Here is a 16,971-nt window from a genome sequence, read left to right as displayed (position 1 = left end):
TAGTGGACAATATGAGAGTGCATAAAAATTACTAGAAAGGGGGATTCCTTGAAGAGACTTTCCTTCTGGGCATTTCTAACAGAATGTGAAGAAAATCCGACCACACTTAGTTTTCCAAAGTCTACCGAAATGAGTGTTCATAAAAAAGCCTGAGATTAATAAAAGGCAGGCCATTAAGGAACAGTGAGAAACAAAGGGTAGGTGATTTGGCATTAAATAGGTTTACATTCCAAAAGAATATTGACTATCATCTGGAAGTAATTCTCAAAATTACAAAGTCATGATTACATAAATTAATCTGTATGTTTTTTATTTTAAATATACATATTGGTCTATATACATAGTATAGAAAAGCTAATAAGTAGGCTCAGCTATAATAATTCTGTCATAAAAAAGCAGATTACATTTTTGGCTGCAACAAAGCATGTTACTTATACTTTTCAGTTCAGCTAATGTATTTACACGATAAAACTTAAGCTTTAAAAGTATTCAAATGAAAAGGAAAAAATAAGTTACATTTAAACTACTAATTTACACAATGGATATGCCTTTACTTACTTTCCTAACTAGCTATAGTCTCTAATAATCAATTTCACCAGCATTTCATTATTCTAACAATTTATTTTCAAGACATGTATGGGTTCCCCTCTATATGCTGCACATTTCCTTTCAGGAATCACAGATGTGCAATAGTTTTAGTAGCTTGGTGGAGAAGTTTTGGGTGTGTTACTTTTTCCAACTAATGGATGAAGGAGCCGGGTTTCCTACTGGGCACCACTTCTTTAACTGTACAACAAATAGAAGAAAGACATGACAAGAACAAGCAAGAGCACTGTTAAAGAAAGCAGCAGCTGCTGGAACCAGATACAATGCTGAACTTGGTCTTCAAGCTTTCTACTGCTTTCTAGTAAACGATTGAGCTGAATAGGAAAAAAGGGATGAAAGATTTATATCAATAAAACAGCCATTAATCATGTGATTAACGAACAGGAATATTAGAAATCCAAACATTGAAGGGATGGGGCCCATCTACTCTGAAAGGCTGGGAGACAGAAATGCAAGAAGGCATTAGATTTGTTTGGTGGACAGATGTGTCTCCGCTTACCCTTTTTAAAGGTCTAATTTTCTAGTTGAGACAGGAGCACAGCAATCACTTCCTGAGGTACAGAAACCCTTGAGCTACCAATAGCTAGTCACAGAGCCAAGCCTCTCTGTCTCTTTCAAATTTAAATGCACTATTTGGTACTCCCCCCCATCCACTTCCAGCAAGATTGAATTCTTTGATACTCCCCCAAACACCTTGTGCTCTGCTATTTGGTCATAAATCCAAATTAAAATGGCCAGAGCTTTTGAAAGGTTAGTAGATCTCCAAAAGTAACTCACTGCTTAGAAAAAAGCACTTCTGTCATATCTATGCCAAAGGTTTTTCCTTATGCAAGTGGGAAAAAATGGACTTCTAATGTTGATTAGCATTAACAACTTTGTTTTAATTAAGAAGGAAGTACACTTACCTGTAGGTATATATCTTCACCGGTTTTATCTGACATGTTAAAAGCATTGTCTTTTAAGGTAAGAATGTTTGGTTTACTGTTCTCAAAAGTATGGCATCTTAACCTATGAAAATCCAAAGGAAACATAACTTCTTAGAATTTTAATGAATTTTCTTATAAAAGTAAAATACGAAATGAAAACAATTAAACATAGAAGTCTATGTAACATAAGTGAAAGTCTTCATTCCTCTTCCCAGGTTCCCCTAAGGTAGCAGATCAGTGTTTATCTTTCAGGTTCTTAACGCACATACAAAGAACAAGAGATCACAGATACTTACAATATCTTATATCGTACAATATATCCAAATATCTTACAATTTGAAGGAAACCACCCATTCTAGATATGAGATGGTATTTTACTTGGGCCTTCGGTACCAAACCACCAAGCCTCGCTCCCACTTTCTAGGGAGTGATCCCCTCTCTACAGTTGTAGAAAAGCAAGCCATTAGGAATTGGTGCAACAACAAAAAAAGAAAACAAAGCAACTGGAACATAACAAACCCCCCAAAAAACACTTACTTTGAGGGATTGTTTCATAAGAACTTCAAATTAATCTCCTACACCTTTTGTATGAGTGTTTCTTAACCTTTCAAAATATTCCCATAGCCATGACTTTGACCAAAAAACCCACAAAAACTCTTGATAAAAACAAAAGTAGGCCCTCCTGTAATATAATTTGAAAATTTAAATATGTAAATACTCCATGTACAAACAAGCAGCTAGCTACCCTGACCTCTATCTGCATTCCTCCCCTCGTCCCTCCAGATCAAGGAGCTAAGGCTACCCCTGAAACTCTTCCCTTTCAGCTGTGTCAGAAATTTCACTGTCAGCCCAGTAGGAGAAGCCCAAGATCTGTGGAGACCATGAGCCCTGTGGTGTCAGCACACGACCCAGCAGGTAGGCCTCGCCACTACTGCCCGACTCCATCCCCTGCCCTGCTGAGTGCATGCCGATTAGAGAGGCACCCAGCAGGAGAAATCTAAGATCTACGGAGACCACAGGCCCTGTGGTGCCAGCGCATGACCCAGTAGGTAGGCCTTGCCACCACTGCCCAACTCCATCCCCAGCCCAGCTGAGTGTGTGCTGACCAGAGAGGCGCCCCCCTGAGAGGCCCAAGATCCGAAGCGACCATGCACCCGAGGCACTAGTGGGCAACCGAGCAGACACTGAGGCAGCCGTACCAAATTGGCAGGCCCAGCAGCATCCTAGCTAGACAATAGTGTCAAACCAGTGGACTGTGAAATCCCCTGCCACAATGACTAAACATCAAAGGAAAGATACTAGAAATATGAAAAATCAAGAAAGTATACCACCAAAGGGTAATAAATCTCAAGATCTAGATCCTATAGAACAAGAAGCCCTTGAAATGTCTGACAAGGAATTTCGAGTAAAAATTCTAAGGAAACTAAATGAGATATAAGAAAACTCAGCTAGACAACACGATGAAATGAGGAAAAGTACACAGGACCTGAAGGAAGTGTACAAGGAAATCAATTCCCTGAAAAAGAATGTAGCAGAGCTTGCTGAGCTGAAGAATTCATTCATCCAAATAAAAAACACAAAAGACAGTTTAACCAGGAGGCTTGCAGAAGCAGAACAGAGAACTTCTGACCTTGAAGATGGGCTGCTTGAAATAACACAGGCAGACAAAAAAAAAAAAAAAGAAAGAAAAGAAAAAAGAATTTAAAACATTGAAGAAAATCTAAGAGAGATATAAGACAACCTTAGGTGCTCAAATATCCGAGTCATGGGTATTCCAGAAGGGGAGGAAAACGGAGATTGCATTAAAAACATATTCAACAAAATAGTGGCAGAAAACTTCCCAAGTATAGGAAAAGACACAAATCTTCAGATTCAGGAAGCTCAAAGATCCCCAAACGTATTCAAAACAAAAAGGTCTTCTCCAAGACATGTTATAGTCAAACTGGCAAACTCAAAGACAAAGAGAGAATCTTAAAAACTGCAAGAAAGAAGCATCAAATCAAATATAAGGGAGCCCCAATCAGACTAACATCAGACTTTTCATCACAAACTCTAAAAGCCAGAAAGGAATGGGATGATATATTCAAAATACTAAAAGACAAAGATTGCCAGGCAAGAATACTCTACACTGCAAGGCTATCCTTCCAAAATGAAGGGCAAATAGTATATTTCTCAGACAAACAAAAACTGCAGGAGTTCACTACTACATAACTACCCTTACAGGAAATTCTTAAGGGAGTACTGGGTTTGGAAACTGAAAAATAACTACCACTGCCATAAAAACTCAAGAAAAATCAACACCCACTAGTAAAATAAAAATGGCAACAATGATAAGAAAAAACAGTTTATCTACAACCCATGGATCCAACAAATACAGAAGACAAACAGTAAACCAGAAAGAAAGGAACAAAAGACACTTAAGACATCCAAACAAAAATCAATAAAATGCTAGGACTAAATCAACACTTTTCAGTAACAACTCTTAATGTAAAAGGATTAAATTCCCCAATCAAAAGACACAGACTGGCTGACTGGATTATGCTGGGTTCAAGAGACTCACCTCACCTATAAAGATTCACATAGACTAAGAGTGAAAGGATGGAAAAAGATTTACCATGCAAAGAGAAATGGAAAATGAGCTAGGGTAGCTATTCTTATATCTGATAAAATAGACTTTAAATTAAAAACCTTCAAAAGAGACAATGAGGGCCACTACATAATGATAAAAGGATTGATCCATCAAGAAGACATAACAATCATAAATATATAAGCACCCAATGTCAGAGCAGCCAGATTTATAAAACAAACACTATTAGACCTAAAGAAGGAAATAGACACTAATCCCATAATAGCAGGGAACCTGAACACCCCACTATCAATATTGGACAGATCATCTAGGCAAAGAATCAGCAGAGAAACACAAGATCTAAACAACACTCTAGATCAACTGGACTTGGCAGATATCTACAGAACATTCCATCCAACAACCTGAGAATATTCATTCTCATCAGCACATGGATCATTCTCCAGGATAGATCACATGTTAGGTCACAAATCAAGCCTCAACAAATTAAAAAAAATTGGAATTATCCCATGTAGTTTTTCAGATCACAATGGATTAAAGTTAGAAATCAATAACAAACAAAACTCTGGAAACTATACAAACACATGGAAATTAAACAGCATTCTACTTAATGACATATGGGTCCAAGAAGAAATTAAACAGGAAATCCAAAAATTTATTGAAACTAATGAAAACAATGGCACATCATACCAAAACCTGTGGAATACTGCAAAAGCAGTACTAAGAGGGAAATTTATCACATTAAATGTTTAAAAGATGGCAAGTGAACAACCTAATACTTCACCTTAAAGAACTAGAAAAACAAGAACAATCCAAATCCAAAGTTAGCAGACAGAAAGAAATCATTAAGATCAGAGCAGAACTTAATGAAATTGAAACCCAAAAAACAATACAAAAGATGAATGAATCAAAAAGTTGGTTTTCTGAAAAGATAAATAAAATTGACAAACCATTAGCACAGCTAACTAAAAAAAGAAGAGAGAAGATCCAAATAACAAAAACTAGAAATGAACAAGGAGATATTACAACTGATATATCTGAAATACAAGGAATCATTTGAGACTACTATAAACAACTATATGCCAACAAATTTGAAAATCTGGAGGAAATGGATAAATTTCTGGACACATACAAGCTACCAAAACTGAGCCAAGAAGACGAAGAAAATCTGAACAGACCAATAAAAATAAAAGAGATTGAAGCTATTATCAGAAGGCTCCCAACAAAGAAAAGCCCAGAACCAGATGGATTCACAGCAGAATTTTACCAAACATTCAAAGAGGAATTGACACCAATTCTCTACAAACTCTTCCAAAAGACTGAAACAGAGACAATTCTCCCAAACTCATTCAATGAAGCAAACATCACTCTGATACCAAAACCAGGTAAAGATACCACTAAAAAAGAAAACTACAGGTCAATATCCTTGAGATAATAGATGCAAAAATCCTCAATAAAATAATAGCTCATAGAATACAGCAACACATATGCAAAATTATACACCATGATCAAGTGGGATTCATCCCAGGGATTCAAGGTTGGTTCTACATACACAAATCTGTAAGTGTGATACACCATATCAATAAAATCAAACACAAAGACCATATGATCATCTCTATAGATGCTGAAAAAGCATTTGATAAAATTCAACATTCATTCACGATACTCTCTCTATAAGTTAGGTATAGATGGAAAGTATGTCAACATAATTAAAGCCATATATGATAAACCCACTGCCAATATCATCCTGAATGGGGAAAAGCTGAAAGCTTTTCCTTTAAGAACAAGAACTAGACAAGGATGCCCACTCTCACCACTCTTATTCAACCTTACATTGGAAGTACTAATCAGAGCAATCAGAGAAGGAAATAAAGGACATCCAGATTGGAAAAGATAAAGTGAAACTGTCTCTGTTTGCAGATGACATGATCCTATATATCGAACAGCATAAAGCCTCTAGAAAAAAACTCTTGGAGTTGATAAATCATTTCAGCAAAGTAACAGGATACAAAGTCAACACACAAAAGTCAGTAGCATTTCTTTTCTCCAATAGTGAACAAGCAGAACGAGAAATCAAGAAAGTTTGCCCATTTACAATAGCCACCAAAAAAGTAAAATACTTAGGAATTGAGTTAACCAAGGATGTGAAAAATCTCTGTAATGAGAACTATAAACCACTGTTGAGAGAAATTAGAGAGGATACAAGAAGATGGAAAGATATCCCACGCTCTTGGATTGGAAGAATCAACATTGTGAAAATGTATATACTACCCAAAGTGATCTATAAATTCAATGCAATCCCCATCAAAATTCCAATGACATTTTTCTCAGAAATGGAAAAACTATCCAGACATTTATATGGAATACTAAAAGACCACGCATAGCCAAAGCAATGCTGAGCAAAAAAAATAAAGCTGGAGGCATAACACTACCTGACTTTAAGCTATACTACAAAGCTATAATAACCAAAACAGCATGGTACTGGCATAAAAACAGACGCACTGATCAATGGAATAGAATAGAGAATCCAGAAATCAACCCACACACCTACAGCCATCTGATCTTTGACAAAGGCACCAAGCCTATACACTGGGAAAGAGACTGCCTCTTCAGCAAATGGTGCTGGGAGAACTGGATATCAATATGCAGGAGAAGGAAGCTAGACCCATACCTCTCACCATATACCAAAATCAACTCAAAATGGATTAAACAATTAAATATATGCCCTGAAACAATAAAACTTCTCAAAGAAAACATAGGAGAAACACTTCTGGAAGTAGGACTGGACACAGACTTCATGAATATGATCCCAAAAGCACAGGCAACCAAAGGAAAAATAAATAAACGGGATTATATCAAACCAAAAAGCTTCTGCACAGCAAAAGAAACAATTAAGAGTTAAATGACAACCAACAGAGTGGGAGAAAATATCTGCAAAATAGACATCTGACAAAGGATTAATATCCAGAATATACAAGGAATTCAAACAACTGTATAAGAAAAAAACAGGTAACCCAATTAAAAAATGGGCAAAAGAGCTAAATAGGCATTTCTCAAAGGAAGATATTTGAATGGCCAAGAGACACATGAAAAAATGCTCAACATCACTCAGCATTTGGGAAATGCAAATCAAAACCACACTGAGATACCATCTCACCCCAGTTAGGATGGCTAATATCCAAAAGACTATGAATGATAAATGCTGGCGAGGTTGTGGAGAAAAAGGAACTCTCATACATTGTTGGTGGGACTGAAAAATGGTGCAGCCTCTATGGAAAACGGTATGGAAGTTCCTCAAACAATTGCAGATAGATTTACCTTATGACCCAGGTATCCCACTGCTAGGAATATACCTAGAGGAATGGAAATCATCAAGTCGAAGATATACCTGTTATCCAGTGTTCACTGCAGCACTCTTTACAATAGCTAAGAGTTGGAACCAGCCCAAATGCCCATCATTAGATGAATGGATATGGAAAATGTGGTATATCTACACAATGGAATATTACTCTGGTATAAAAAAGAATGAAATACTGCCATTTGCAACAACATGGATCTACCTAGAGAGAATTATATTAAGTGAAACAAGTCAGGCACAGAAAGAGAAATATCAAATGTTCTCACTTATTTGTGGGAGCTATAGAATAAATAAATAAATACACAAACAACCGGGGGGGGGGGGGGGGGGGGGGGATGAAAACACAACAATCAGAATTCCTTGAAGTTGATACAACAAGCAAACAGAAAGGAGACTGTTGGGAGGGAGGGGCGAGAGGGAGGAGGGAGGGAGGTTTCGGTAATGGGCCACAATAATCAACCACATTGTATATTGACAAAATAAAATGAAATTAAAAAAAAAAAACAAAAGGAAATTTCACTGTCAATGATCTATCTTGTAAACTCAGCCTGCCCTAGAATGGTTGTAGCAAAGGCCTTTTAAACAATGCTCAAATCTCTCCTATTAAAAACTCCAAAACAAACAACCCCTTTGTCAAACATATTCCTCCTTCCAAATACTACTGCAGGTCCCTCCCCGAGCAGCCAAACACTCAGCACAATTTTACTACAAGTTAAGCATCCCAAACCCCAAATCCTAACTGCTCCAAAATTCAAAACTTTTTTCAGTGCTGATATGATGCTCACAGAAAATGCTTATTGGAGTATTTCGAATTTTGGATTTTTGGATTTGGGATGCTCAGTTGGTAAGTTCAGGAATACCTTGTTTCACTGTTTCACTTTATTGCACTTTGCAGGCACAGTGTTTTTTATAAACTGAAGGTATGTGGCAACGCTGCATTGAGCACGTCTACTGGCGCCATTTTCCCAACAGCATGGGCTTACTTCGTGTCTCTGTGTCACATTTTGGCCATTCTCATAATATTTCAAACCTTTTCATTATTATTATATCTGTTATGGTGATCAGTGATCTTTGATGTTACTATTGTAATTGTTTTGGGGCGCCACGAGCCGCACCCATACAAGACAGCAAACTGAATTGAGAAATGTTGTGTGTGTTCCAACTGCTCTACTGCCGCCAATCCCTGTCTCTCTCCCTCTCCTCAGGCCTCCTTATTCCCTGAGACACAATTTTGAAATTAGAACAATTAATAACCCTACAATGGCATCTAAGTGCTCAAGTGAAAGTTAACTCACGTGTCTCTCACTTGAAATAAAAAGCTGGAAATGATGAAGCTTGGTGAAGAAGGCATGTCGAAAGCCTAGACAGGCCAAAAGCTAGGCCTCTTGCGCCAAACAGTTAGCCAGGTTGTGAATGTAAAGGAAAAGTTCTTGAAGGAAATTAAAAGTGCTACTCCGGTGAACACACCAATGATAAGAAAGTAAAACAGCCTTATCGCTGATATGCAGAAAGTGTAGTGGTCTGAATAGAAGATCAAACCAGCCACAACATTCCCTTAAGCCAAAGCCTAATCTAGACCAAGGACCTAACTCTTCAATTCTATGAAGGCTGAGAGAGGTGGGGAAGCTGCAGGAGGAAAGTCTGAAGCTAGCCGAGGTTGGTTCATGAGCTTTAAGGAAAGAAGGCTTCTTCATAACATAGAAGTGCCAGGTGAAGCAGCAAGTGCTGATGTAGAAGCTGCAGCGAGTTATCCAGAAGATCTAGCTAAGATCATTAATGAAGGTTGGCTACACTAAACAACAGATTTTCCTTGTAGATGAAACAGCCTTATACTGAAAGAAGATGCCATCTGGGACTTTCATAGCTAGAGAGGAGAGGTCAGTGCCTGTTTTCAAAGCTCCAAAGGACAGGCTGACTCTCTTGTTAGGGCCTAATGCAGCTGGTGACTTAATTAAGGTATATACATTGTTTTTTACACATAATGCTATTGCACACCTAACAGACTACAGTGTAAACATAACTTTAAGATGCACTGGGAAACCAAAAGATTCATATTACTTGCTTTATTGCAGTATTTGCTTTGTCAAAGTGGTCTAGAACTGAACCTGCAATATCTCTAAGGTATGCCTATATATAATGTAAATATTCCAAAATCCTAAAAAAATCTGATATCCAAAACACTTCTGGTCCCAAGTATTTTGGACAAGGAATACTCAACCTGTACCTCCATTTCTTCAGCATCTGGCTCCTCTCTCCTGTGTGGCTCCTGTCACCTGAAAGTGCTCTCTGTAAGGTCATCAATGGCCTCTGTGATGTCACTACCAATAGGCACTGCCCACACCTCATCCTTCCTGACCAGTGTGGCAACACCTGGTACCACTGGTAACATCCTCCTTCATGAAACGTTCTCTTCCCTGGGCTCTGATGACACGACAGAGCCCCACAGCTGGTTTTACTCCTAACTCCCTGTTAGATCGTCCTCCTCCATTTGGCCACTAAATATTCCTCTAGGCTAGGTCTAACTTTTCACGTCTTGCTGGGACAACTGAAATAACACTTGTCTCTCTGGGCCCACTCTGTTCTCTTCCACCCTATTAACTACAATGCAAACAGGATGATCTTGTCAAAGGCAAATCAGATTGGGTCACTGCTCTGCTGCTGCTTTTGTGATGGTGACCAAGCTCCTCCTCTTGGCCTCTGCCTGACTCTCCAACTTTCTTTCTTACCTTGGATCCTCTCAATCTCTGTTCCAGCCACATTTGTTTTCTCTCAACCCCTTTTTAGACCAGCCATGACCATCACCAGATTCTCAGTTTGTCATCTATAAAGTGGGAAACATACCCCCTTACCTCGGAGGGTTGTCCTAATGACTAAAAGAATTAATAAAAGTAAAGCATTTAGAACAGTGCTGGCACACAGCAAGCTCTGCTTCCGAGTAAACTGTGTGTCACTGTGTTGCCTGTCCACTCACCATTTTCTACACAGCCCCCAGAAGAATCCTTTTAAAAAATAAGCCGAGTCACCTCACAGCTCTGCTCATTGTTGATTAATAGTTTCTCCTCTCAAACTCAGAAGTCCTCACTATGGCCATGATCTGGTATTCTACTATCACTTTGTCCTCATCTCCCCATTTTCCACTTTTATTGGAATCAAGTGACACTGAACTCCTTGCTGTTCCTCACACAGGCCACACACACTCCTTTTTCATTTTTTGTTCCCTCTGCCTTCAAAGTTCTTTGTCCAGTTATCCATGTGGCTTATTCTCTTATTTCCTTCAAGTCCTACTGAAATGTCATCAGAGTGGCCACACTTAACTGTCCTATAAACTAGGGTTTCTCAACCTCGGCACTACTGACATTTGGGGTCAGATCATTTTTGGGGGTGGGGGCTGTGCTGTGCACTGCAAGAGGTTTAGAATTATGCCTGGGATCCCTCCACTAGATGCCCATAGCACCCCATCTCTCAGCCGTGACAACCAAAAATATTTCCAGGCATGGACAAATGTCCCCTGGGGGCAAAACTAGAAACACCCCAATAAACCATAATCTCAATTAAAAAACCAAAGCAAAACAGAACTACAACACAGCCTTCTCTAGTCTCCCTTTCTTTTCTATATATCTTTTCAAGGCATTTGTCACAACTGGCCATATACTTACACACATGCACATACATGTGTACACCTACACACTCACAAGTTTTTCCACTCTTAAATAGGATGATGTCATACATATTTTTCTGTGACTAGATTTTTTTCTAATAATATATTTTGGATGTCTTTCCATGTCAGAACAGACTTACCATACTTTTCTGAATGGCTGTAGAGTACTCTTTAGTATGTATATACTCAACTGTATTTCATTATTGCTTTACTGGTGACCATTTAGGTTCTTTCTTTCCAATTTTTCACTATTAAAAACAATGCAACAAACATTGTAGTATGAAGGGTGAGCATTCCTACAAGGGGAACTGCTGGGACAAAGTATCTGCATTTGTAATCTGGACAGATCCAGACTCTTACACTGGCCTGAAAGCGAGTTTCTGCTATTAGCGACCTCCTTGAGCAGCTCTAGTCTCATTCTTCTGGGCATCCCCAGAGTCTTGCAGGACACCTGGCAACACTGGACGCTCCGATGACTGCCAGACTCAAGAAGGAAAAGCCACCGCTGAGCCCATGGGGCACATTTCTCTTTCTCATTCTTCACACCACATTTGAGAGCCTGTGAGTAAAAAGCTTACCTATGCTCCATCACTTTGTTTCTGGGAACTTCTTTCCAGAACTGAGTCAATTCTGCTGGACCCGTGCTAGATAATTGCTCCATTTCTGCAGCCATGATCAGAAAACGGTCTTGCGCAGAGACTGTTAAGCCTACATTCCAAGAGGGTGATTTAGCATATAAACAGAAACCTTTCCAAGGGGTTGAATATGTAGCTTAAGGCATTATTCTAGAATACAACATTAAAGAAAAAGAAAAAAATGGAACTACCTTAAAAAAGGAAAAAGATCTAAAAAAGGAATTTTATTTTTTTGAAGCTCAATTTTAATTGGTGTAGGTTTAAACAATTAATGCTGGAAAGTGCTTTAGAGACCCCTTTGACCACTTCATTTCACATGAGAATACATATCTAGAGTGAGGTGAGGTGACTTACTGATACTCTGCTAATTTATAGATTCCAGCCCAGCTTTGCTGACCCAGTGCTCAGTCCCAGGTCCACAACCCCCCACCATACCTGTCATGGCCACCATGTGATAACTCACCCCCGTGGGGAGACACAATGATATCAACTGAGGCACCTGGATCACAGCTGCTGTTGCTTGGCTTTACTCTGTATTTTTCTGGAGCAGTTGTTCTTACCTGTTTATAAACACAGCTGTCACATGATAACCTTCAGGCTTTTTGGGGGGAAATTGCTTAGGAATGACTTTTTCTTTTTTCTTAAATCAACAGTTAATAATCAATGAACAAAGAGTTTATAAAACAACCTTGGTAGTTATGCATAGAATGTATTTTCCCCACCAACAGGAAAAAAGCATCTCAATCTATCTAAAAAAGATACTTCTCAGTTCAATTGTCACTTTGCCTTCCTCTTAAATAAAAAAGTGAATCAATCTGTTTTATCCTGTCTGCTAATCGGCTGAATTTTATGATGCAAATTCACAAAACAGAATAAACATTAGATTGTATGTTACAATAGTTTTCAGAAATTAAAAAAACCCAGTAGATAATCAAAGCATATCCAGAACACATCTTAGTGGTTACATCTAAATTAAACAGATTTAGGGCCGCCCGTGGCTCACTTGGGAGAGTGTGGTGCTGATAACACCAAGGCCACGGGTTTGGATCCTTATATAGGGATGGCCGGTTAGCTCACTTGGGATAGTGTGGTGCTGATAACACCAGGTCAAGGGTTAAGATCTCCTTACTGGTCATCTTTAAAAAATAAATTAATTAATTAAACAGAAGACTTAAAAAAGGAATACCTACAATATGGGGTGGTGGTCGATTCAATCGTGTTACACTTAATGCTCAGTTTCAAGTTAGTATCCAATATGAACTACACTCCAAAATATACCACACTTGAAGGAAAAACACACTTTCAATTTTATAGTTTTATGTGTCATTATTATTATGAATTAAATTATTCATATAATAAAGAGTGATTTTTCTTGGGCTTTTATTTACATAAACATTAAACCCTGGGATTAATTTTTACACTAGCCTATTACTACACATTAAAGATTGAGATAAACCTGATTTGAACATCACATATTGCACACAGGTATTGATATTCAATGTAGTACCCCATGGATATATACAATCACATTTCAACAACAACGAAAAATTGAGATACAGACCTCAGGAAGAATTTTAGATAAACTATGCTGCCTGGTTAGAATTAGAAGTCAGTACAATGTGCCTAAAAATACCATAAATAAAAACACTACAAATTCAAAATTATCAATCTTTCAATTAGAATATGTCTAAAATCACTTTCCATGTCAAATTTTCACAAATAATTTATTATAATCTAGGATATTTACCTTAAATGCCACTATATTTTTAGTTACATTTGTCAACACTATTAAAGTTTTCTTCTCTCCAGATTCTGTACTTCCAAAATATAGTTCTTCCGCTGGGCTAGGTAGTAACAAAAATATAAGGCATTTATATTACTCAGAATAAATGACAATCTAATCATTAGCTTGAAGAAAAGTATTTAGTTAATACTTTATGCTCATCTGTATAAAGAGATTTTACCAAAAAATAAAAAACAATTACCTAATACAATTTTGTATTTTAATCTTACTGATTTAATGCATGCTATATAAAAAGTCTTGCGGTTTCCCCCAATATTAAAAGCAAAATAGGAAAGAACAGGAGAGAATCAGGAAAATTCTGAATTAATCCTAAATCAGCACCACGTTAAGGTGCATCATTTAAACTCTTTGGAAGGTTATAGATAATAATCAAAGCAAAGAAGGTATTGCTGCTTCAACTTTACCTAATTACAAATAGATTCAAATGGGGCATATTTTTATATACTGACAGAGAAGAACATAACTTAAAAAGAAAGATCATTAGGAACACAGTTAAGTAATAGAATAATTTTGTTTTACTATACAATAACTTTTCTCAGTAGTAGGGAAGAAGAAAACTAAACACAGAAATAAATTTGGGGTGGGAACTACAGGGAGAACTTATCAAACAGTAAAATCAGTGAGCTTCAAAATTCAAATTTTACTATCATTGGCCAATGTAATGCCCATGACCTAAAATTACTACTTTAGCCAAATTGTATCAAGTACCTCAAAAAACAATGGGAAGGACAGTGCTTTTGTTTTACATAAAAAGGTGAATAACAACTAAGGGGAGTTTTCAGATAGCCCTTGACTTTGAGATACATCTTTAAATAGATTCATTTTATATCAGGAATGTCTGCACATTAGGGGTATTTATTAACCTAGAGCATATTTTTAAGAAAGAGCTCTTCCAGAAAGGCTTTGTGTAGCTTGGACAAGATGGTAAATTAACATGGTTGCTGGCTTCCATTCAGAGCCCAATCTTTCTAGTCACAGAAAAGACAGCAAGGCTATAGGTCTCAGAATTGCTCTCAGTAACCACAAAAACTGTGAGCAGCTCCAGGAAGACAGATGTCGGTTGGGTCCTTGTGCATGTGTAGGAGCAGTCTGTGATTTTACTGGGGGCAGAGACAGTGCCCAAAGTGCAGCCGAGAAGCTGTCTTGCTCCAGGCTGGCTTTCTCCCTAGCCTGCACTTCCTGTCATACCTCTACACTTATAAGCTAGGACCTATGCTTTTGACAGGCCTCCAGGGAAAACATAGAATATGCACTTCCCAGACCAGGACAAAAAAAAAAAAAAAAAAAAAAAAAAAGTGTAAACAAACAAACTCCAAAGGGAGGAAATGGCAAAGAAAAACCATGGAAGACAGAAAATGTATATGCTTCTCTCTCTCTCTCTCTCTCTCACACACACACACACACACACACACACACACACACACAGATGGTGGAGATAAATCCAAATACAACAGTAAATCAAAACACAGAGTCTTCAAAAAGTTCAGGGAAGGATTTCCATTCTTTCCTTTGTTTTAAAATTTAATTTTAATATTTTCATGTATCTACAATAAATGGAAAACAGGACAATAACTCATATGGAAGAGGGACTAAGAACTAACTTAGTGCTTTAGGAAGAATTGTAACAAATGCTAGTTATAGAGCACTTATGTGTCAAAAAACATTCTTCAGGTTTTTACAGAGATAATCTCCTTTAATCCTCACAATAATGTCTTTTTAATTAATTCATTTTTAATTGACATATAGATGTACATATTTACAGAGTACAGAGTTATATTTCAATATATGTACATAATGTGTGATGATCCAATCAGGGTAATGAGCATATTCATCATTGTAAAACTTTATCATTTCTTTGTGATGAGAGCATTTGAGGTCCTCTCTTCTAGCCATTGGGGAACATATGATAAATTACTGTTAATTATAGATGCCTAGCACTCTTGTATACCACTAGAATTTATTTTTCCTGTCTAGCTGTAATTTTGCATCCATTAACCAAGCTCTCCCTATCCCCCTCCTCCTCCTCCCCTTTCCAGCCTCTAGTAAGCACAATTCTACTCTTTACTTCTATAAGCTCAACTTTTTTTTTTTTAGCTCTCACATGAGTGACGTGTAGTATTTATCTTTCTGTGCCTAATTTTACTCAATGTAATGTCTTCCAGGCTCACCCATGTTGCTGTGAGTGACAGGATTTCATTCTTTTCTATGGCTGAGTAGTATTTCATTATGTATATATTGTATTATCTTTTAATTCCATTTTTCCATGAACTTTTCGAAGTACCCTCGAATATGTAAACAAACCAATCTTGCCAATTAGACAGAATCTCAGATTATATTTTCAAAAAGTCTGTCTATATTGTTCATAAGAGACATACCTAGAACAGTTACATAGAAAGGTTTCAAGTAAAGGGACAGAAAATGCTACATTAGATCATAAAGTTGGTGTGGCAATATTAACATAAGGCCAAACAGATTTACCAACCAAAAGCATCATGAGCGAGAAAGAGTTTCTTTACACAATAATAAAAGAAACAATCCTGAATCTTTTGAATCAAATAACCTAGCAACAAAAATAGAGACGTGCTGAAATTTGGCTTTAGTCACAAATTTATTTTTCTATTTCACCTGTGGCTTCTGGAAGGTCAAACTGACAAATGCAATTTCAGTGTCATTCCTGATAGCCCCAAACTTGTGCAAGTCTAACAGTATCAGTAATGTGAGAAAAATACATGTCACTCAGATTTATTGTTAATATATGAATATTTACTTTTATCATTTCATGTGATGTGTGTTGAGAGCCCTTTAAAAACACTCAACAGAATAAATAAGAAAAGGTAGCTAATAACACCCACTATGTCTGGAAACCAAGGCAAGCCTTCAGATAACCCTTGATTTTGTACCTCTACAGTTTCAAAAACAGCATAAAAGTTTTCTTAATTTTGTGGTTCCCTCAAGATGATCAAGATATGTTATAAAAGTATAGCTAATTAAATCTTCAACTATTACCTGATGTGTAACAAGGACCCTTTAAACACACTCAATGGTTTCTTGAAAGCTTTTATCTTTGAATCAACTTTTTCATGTTCTTCCACTTTGGAAGTAGATTCGGTTGGGTTACTCTAAAAACAGAAAAAGAAAGAAAAGATAAAGAAACTTTAGTTTCACACTGCCAGTTGGGCAGATCATTAGGTCAAAAGTAAACATTATTTTGATTAATCCAAATTAGAATCTTTGATACAGGCTTATCACATCTAAATGAAATACTTAGCATATATTAACATGACCATTAACATATGTTGGAGTGCTTATTATATAAATAGGTCACGTAGAAAATATAACATGGTCCTTCCCTTAAGAGTCTTTAAATTTGTTGTAAATTATAACATTGTATTTATCACTC

General features: G+C 37.2%; 1 protein-coding gene across 1 annotated transcript in view; it reads right to left on the bottom strand.

Moving 5' to 3' along the window:
• Positions 1-467: 467 nt before the first annotated feature.
• The window catches only part of MOSPD2 (motile sperm domain containing 2), a 55,470-nt gene continuing 38,966 nt past the window's right edge, over positions 468-16,971 (bottom strand). Inside the window, exons 10-15 of the mRNA XM_063083892.1 lie at positions 16,578-16,690; positions 13,515-13,611; positions 12,231-12,327; positions 11,711-11,840; positions 1,512-1,614; positions 468-920 (exon numbers count right to left, since the gene is read on the bottom strand). Of these exons, the coding sequence (XP_062939962.1) occupies positions 783-920; positions 1,512-1,614; positions 11,711-11,840; positions 12,231-12,327; positions 13,515-13,611; positions 16,578-16,690 (678 nt within the window). The 3' untranslated portion in view covers positions 468-782. The remainder of the gene's footprint in view (positions 921-1,511; positions 1,615-11,710; positions 11,841-12,230; positions 12,328-13,514; positions 13,612-16,577; positions 16,691-16,971) is intronic.

This window comes from Cynocephalus volans, chromosome X, assembly GCF_027409185.1.
Source record: "Cynocephalus volans isolate mCynVol1 chromosome X, mCynVol1.pri, whole genome shotgun sequence".
NCBI lineage: Eukaryota > Metazoa > Chordata > Mammalia > Dermoptera > Cynocephalidae > Cynocephalus > Cynocephalus volans.
The sequence above is the reverse complement of the archived record's forward strand: the minus strand, read 5'-3'. Positions and strand labels throughout refer to the sequence as shown.